Here is a 6,000-nt window from a genome sequence, read left to right on the forward strand (position 1 = left end):
AGACCTACCTGGCTTCAGTCACCCCACCTCACTCCTTCCTGCCACACCCTACCCTACCCTACCCCACCCTGCCCCTGTGGTGTTCCTTGGTGTTCTGCCTCTGGCCTTCCTCTCCCAGTCCACGTGTGCCCTTGTGTCTTTAGTAGCTAGTGGGTGCTGCTGACACCTACATCTGGATGTTCAGCCCCATCTTCTCCAGTGAGTGTGTGACGTGACTTAAATTAAGTCATCTCCTCTACCCAACAACCTTATGAAGTGGGCAGTGGCATGCCGTTTTATAGATGAGTGAAACTGACTGAGACATGTCCACTCGGATATTCCGCAGATGCCTTGATTTCAATATGTCTGAAATTGGCTTCATCGTCTCCCTGCCTTCTGCCTCCTCTTGCCTTCCCCTTTCTTCTCCATCACAATCAATGGCACCATCAACCCAACGAGGCCCAAGCTAGAGGCCTTTCTAGATTTGTCCATCCTCATCCTTGCTCCCCAGCATCCATGACTCACATCTGCTGAGATCTCCTTCGACTTCTCTGCAGCCCTGCCTCCATGAACTTTGAGGGCCGTCTGTCCCTTTCCCTCTCTGGGTTCCTGCCGCAGCCTCCTTATCCGTCTCCCTGCCTCGATGTTCTCTGCTCCAGTCCTTCCCCTGCACCAGCCAGCGGGACCTTTGTCAAGCACATGTCTGATCACATCACTTTCCTGCTCCTTCCTGTGGCTTGGCAGCAGAGCTCCAAGCTCACCATCCATGTGCTGAAATCCATCCAAGAAGACATGTTTTGTTTGGTCCGTTGAGCATTCTTAAAACATTCGAATTATTTGCCAACATTTAAAAATCAGGAAATTCCACACACAGGTTCGTATTTCTGGCTCTTCTTGCAAAACTGAAAAAACTGGCAACTCTGGGAACATGTTCCAGTGGGGCAGTGGTTAGATGGAGCCGAGTGGTGGTTGCCATCTTTAGAAGGGGCACGCACAGGCTTTCTTCTCCCAGTTACCTACCTGAGCCTTGTGGCATCGGGGCTCATGACCCTGCAGGTATGGGCTGAAGCCCAAGCCAGCCCTCAACCAACATCCGAGTCTTACTCCTGCTCACCACCCCGCCACACCCTCCACTGCGGCCCCAACTCTTACCCATAGTTCTCTGAATTGCCTTACACCCAGGGCTCATGTCTGCATGTCTGTCTTTGTGCAAGCTTCTGGCTCTAGAATGCCTGGGCCCCTGGTTAAGTCCCATTGGTCCTTTGGGATTGCTCTGTGCCCCGTCTACTGAGAAGCAGTCCTTGTTCCTACATCTTCCTCCCCCCTCCTCTGCCTCCAATGGAGTTCTGTCCTCCCTTGATAATGGGGCACAGAACACAGGCATCCCGCCATTGTACTGTGTTCTAATTCTTGATTGGCATGTCTGCCTCCCCCTGCAGACTAGGAGTCTGGAATTATAGGGAGCCTGTCTTCTTTATCTTCCTATACCTCAGAGGCTAGCACGGAGCTTGGAAACGTAATAGGTGCCTGATAACTGGTGAATGAATGGGTGAATCAGTGAAAGATTGACTTGGGAAGATACTACTCCAGGGTGTAATGTTGCCGCCTACTTGCTTGGGATGGAGGGTTCCAGCTTCCTTTCATTCTGGAGCACCCCCATCTCCAAGCCTTCCATTCCGACTGACACCCCACAGCATCCTATAAGCCATACTCCAGCTCTGCCAGCTCTGGAATGCATCCAAGCCTCCCGGGAGGCTCATCCCTGGGGAGGCTAGAGGGAAAATATATCATTCTTGCTGTTACGGGGTGGGGGAAGGAGTTGGGTAACAGTTGGGAAGTGACACAGCCGTTGGATACAGCGCATTCTGTCGTTGTTGGAAGTGTGATCATGGTAGCACCTCACACCCGTGGAACACTCACATGGTACCCAAATCTAGACCACGAGCATCCGGTAGCTTATTCCCTTTATTCCTTGCCACAGTGCTAAGGAGTGGGTAGGACTGGTATCCTCATTCTACAGGCAGGAAAACTGAGACTTAGGGAGTTTCCACAACTTTTCCAGGGCCACATAGCCCAGACGTGGTAGAATCTAGATTTGAGCCCAAATCCGTGGCCCATGAAAGTGGACCCTTCCAACCACCATGCCGCCACACTTCCCCAAAGAGCTCTTTCTCTAGAAACGTGAGGGAAGGACGAAAGTCAGTGTGAAAGGGAAGGATGCGTGATTATATATACAGTTAGACTCCAATTAGTAATTAAAAAGAAAAAAAAAAGAAAGCAAACCAACTCCTGAGGCATAGGGCAGTCCTGCCAGCTTGCACACCCACAAGCCTGCAGCGCCGCATGTGGGGAGTAGAGGGCCCGGGATGTGTTGCTCTACATTTTCCCCATCTCATTGCCACTCCTGTGACATTTTCTAAATTTCTTCTAACGATCATGCATTCCTTTCATCATCCAAAAAAAAAAAAAAAAAAATCCTCCCTCCATAACGGCCCCGGCATGTCAGCGGGCCCATCTTCTAAGTAGTGACAGGGGGCAGTTGGCCAGCAGTGGCTGCGGCCTCAGCATCTGTAACCTTGAGGAGCAAAGGAGAAGTGAGTCTCACCGTGTCCCCTTTTCCTCCAGGTGCTTACACCCCAGAGCCCCTCAGCAGTTTCCGGTGGGCCCTTCTCTCAACTGGCCTCATGTTCTTTTACCACTTCAGCATCTTACAGATCCTGGGCCTGGTAAGTTTGGTTTGGTCCCCTCTGATTCCCCTCTGTGCGGAGTTCTCCATAAATCTTCATAATCCTGGTTGGCGCTAGGGTATCGTTTTGTTTCGAAAATACAAGATGCCAAAGGCCAGGATGTCAGATTGTTGTGTCTGGGTTGCTGATTTATGCACCATGGCCTGGGCCTCTCCAAAGGGTTTTCGGAAATCTACAGTATTGACCGTTTCTTTCATTCCTGGGGAGGCAAAGATGCCCTTTGGGTTGCGAACAGCGAGCCGCGGCTGGAAAGTGGTTTGTTACATACCCCTTGGGGGGTGAAGGCAGGACCTCCACCTTGGCCTGGGCCTAGAGAGGAGGTTTCCAACCTTAGGTCCATTCTGGGCGGACTTCCAGGCCCTGAGCTGTGTGGCCAGTGGAAGTGCCATGTCGGGGTGACTCCCATGGTATTCTGGGGTGTTCAGACCCGCCCGGAGCGTGGATGAAGGCTGGACTCAGTAGTTGAGTTATCCAGAGCCCAACATTGCTGAGTGCATGGTTGTCTATATTGGTGTCAAAGTGAAGGAGGAAGAACTCGGGCCTGTGGGGGGTCAGGAGACCCAGTTCAAGTCCCGGCTCTGCCACCATTCTGGGTGAGTCACCTCCCCGTCGAGGGCAGCGAGCTGGCCCCCCTCTGAGACATGGAACCAAACCGCCAGCCTCTCCAAGAGGTGGTGAGGACGTGTCTCTAACGTGAATGGGCTGGAAGGGCTGTGGAAGGCAGGTGCCGCAGCCATCTTCGGGACGGGAGCAGCGTGTCTGATTTTGTGTGCGAGCGGCATGAATGCAGCATCAGCCGTGTGGGGCCTCGTGGGGCCTAGCCGGACTAAGGCACATGACCGAGGTCACCAGTGCCTCTGGAGGAGCAGTCCCTTTCTCTTCCCCACCCTGGCATTCTGCTCTGTTCTGGTTTGCCTGGGGGACAGCTGGAGCTCTTGGCCAGTGGCATGAATGCTCCCACATTTGAGGAAGGCAACAGGATGACTTTCACATCTGGCTCTGAGCGCTCTCCACTGGGACTGCTTGATTCCAGAGGGGTCCGTGTCCTCATGTCACCATACAAACCATGCTCAGTCCCACCTGCAGGCCTCGGTCAGGCCGTGCCTCCTACAAGGAAGGCCCTGCTCGCTCCATTCCACGCCATGACCCCCATCCATCCTTCATGAGTCCGTTCAGGGTGCCACTTCCTTCATGAAATCTTCTCTGAGGACTCCCCCAGATCTCCTGGTGGGGGAAACCTGGTGAGCACCGTCTGGTTTGAAGTCCGATATGGTTGCCTGTACCGACTCAGTTGGTGGCCAGTTATAAGTGGAGGCAGGGACCATGTCACTGACTGTTCTGTCATCCCCTGACACCTCTCTGGGGACTAGGCACGTGGTAGATGCTTAGGAATGACGGCAGGCTCTGGACCCAATGGGAAGGCAAGATTGAGCAACGCCAAACAGCTTTTCCACTGGAGGGCCTCCCCCATCGCCTCCCAAGGGCTCTAGCCTTGACCCACCCCCAAAACCCTAGGACAGAGAAATCCCATCATGAACAGGTGGGGATTGGTCAATCCCTCCTTGTCTAGCCCCCCATTAGGTAGAGATGGCTGAACTGGCAGAAGCCAGAGAAAGCCTCAGGATGGTGAACGCTCACTCTACCTCCCTTGTCCCTGCAGGTCACCGAAGTGAATTTGAACAACATGCTGTGTCCGGCCATCTCAGACCCATTCTACGGCCCCTGGTATCGCATCTGGGCCTCGGGACACCAGACTCTCATGACCATGACCCACGGGAAGCTGGTCATCCTGTTCTCATACATGGCTGGGCCCTTGTGTAAATATCTGCTGGATTTGCTCCGGCTTCCAGCCAAGAAAATAGACTGAAGGTGCTTGTCTTTTTTTTTTTTTTTTTTTTTTTCTCCCTGAGGAAGCAAGTCCTGACTTGACTTGGAGAACACCCAGTTCTTGATGAAATCATGGGGAGAGGGCAGTAGGATGTTTAGTGTATTTCTTTTTCCCCTCCTCTCTGTCACTTTCTTCCACCACGCTTCCTTTCCCAGCTCTAACCCCCAGGACATCTCCTAGAGCCTGGGGGTGGGGGATCGTGCCAAGGGCTGGATTCTTCCTCCTCCTCCCCTCTGGCTCTTCCTCCCTGCTCCTAGTGGCCTTATGTAGGCGATGGTAGTCAGTGGTTTTCACTCTGCTTGTTGGTGCTTTAATGACAGCTGGTTGAGGGGAGGGGGAACAACAAGCAGTAGTTCTCTTGGCACTGAAGTGATGAGATTGGGTTGGGTTTCATTTCTCCACTGCCAGGGACCTCCAGGCTTACTCTGGGGTCCCCATTTGTCTCCAGCCCAGCCCCCACCATAATGGGACCGAGGCCTTGTTTCTACACCAGCGGCAAGCCGAGAGCCAAGGGGTTTCCCAGCTCGTGGCCAAAATAGAACCTGCCAGAGTCTTCCCACTGGTGTCTCATGACTCAAAGCAAGCAGCCAACCAGCCACTCCCTCCAAGATGCTGCCTGTGGTGGGAGGTGGGGGCACTCTTTGGCCCCAAGGCTAGATTCCATTGAAGGGAATGGAGAGCTGTTGGGATAGCAGATCCAAAGTGAATAAGTTGAAAATATCCACCACTCTTACTAGGCAGGACCCTGGGTAAATTCTGCCTGAGGGAGCCAAAAAGTGACCCATATCCCTATCAGAGGTGAACGATAGAAATTAATCAATGGAAGTGATAACTTGAGAAAACTGTGATTTGAAGCATATGCTCCATTTTAGTTGAATGTTTGATAGTAGATGCCATTTTAATCTTGAATACCCCTTAAATATTTCTCTCTCTCTCTCTGTCTAAAAGGCAGCTTCAGGGAAGGGTGAGCTGGAGTTGGGTTTTTTGCTTTTTGGGTTTTTTTTTTTTTTAATTTGTTTTCTCCCTTGTTTTTGGATGTTTTAACTCAGAGAATCCTTGGGTCAGGAACCCATCTCCGCAGAGGCTCCTGTCCATGCATTCTGTGCTTTCACAGGCGATGTCAGCATCCTGGGTTGGGGGAAGATACAGATCCTGTTGGTGTTGTTACCCTAGGGCCATGTATCATCATCGCAGCCAGATTCCATGCCGAACTGTTTCACATGGTGGGGCATCACATGCTTCCCCGCCCACCTGGCCCACCCCCACAGCCCATGTCTGGGTTGCAAAGGAGGTACCAAGAAATCATGAGTGCAGGTTCAAGTGCTTCAAAAGGAAGACCTTTGGCACAAAGACTTGAGCTCAGTCACACAGGCTTCAAGGAGAGAA

At 52.4% G+C, this 6,000-nt stretch overlaps 1 protein-coding gene across 6 annotated transcripts in view; it reads left to right on the top strand.

Annotated features, from left to right (window-relative positions):
- Window positions 1-5,523, top strand: part of TMEM164 (transmembrane protein 164) — a 154,930-nt gene extending 149,407 nt beyond the window's left edge. For all 6 annotated transcript variants that reach the window (XM_059158736.1, XM_059158737.1, XM_059158733.1 and 3 more), the window contains 2 exons: window positions 2,605-2,705; window positions 4,387-5,523. In XM_059158736.1, the coding sequence (XP_059014719.1) occupies window positions 2,605-2,705; window positions 4,387-4,593 (308 nt within the window). In that variant the 3' untranslated portion in view covers window positions 4,594-5,523. The remainder of the gene's footprint in view (window positions 1-2,604; window positions 2,706-4,386) is intronic.
- The last annotated feature ends 477 nt before the right edge of the window (window positions 5,524-6,000 follow it).

Source organism: Mustela lutreola, chromosome X, assembly GCF_030435805.1.
Source record: "Mustela lutreola isolate mMusLut2 chromosome X, mMusLut2.pri, whole genome shotgun sequence".
NCBI lineage: Eukaryota > Metazoa > Chordata > Mammalia > Carnivora > Mustelidae > Mustela > Mustela lutreola.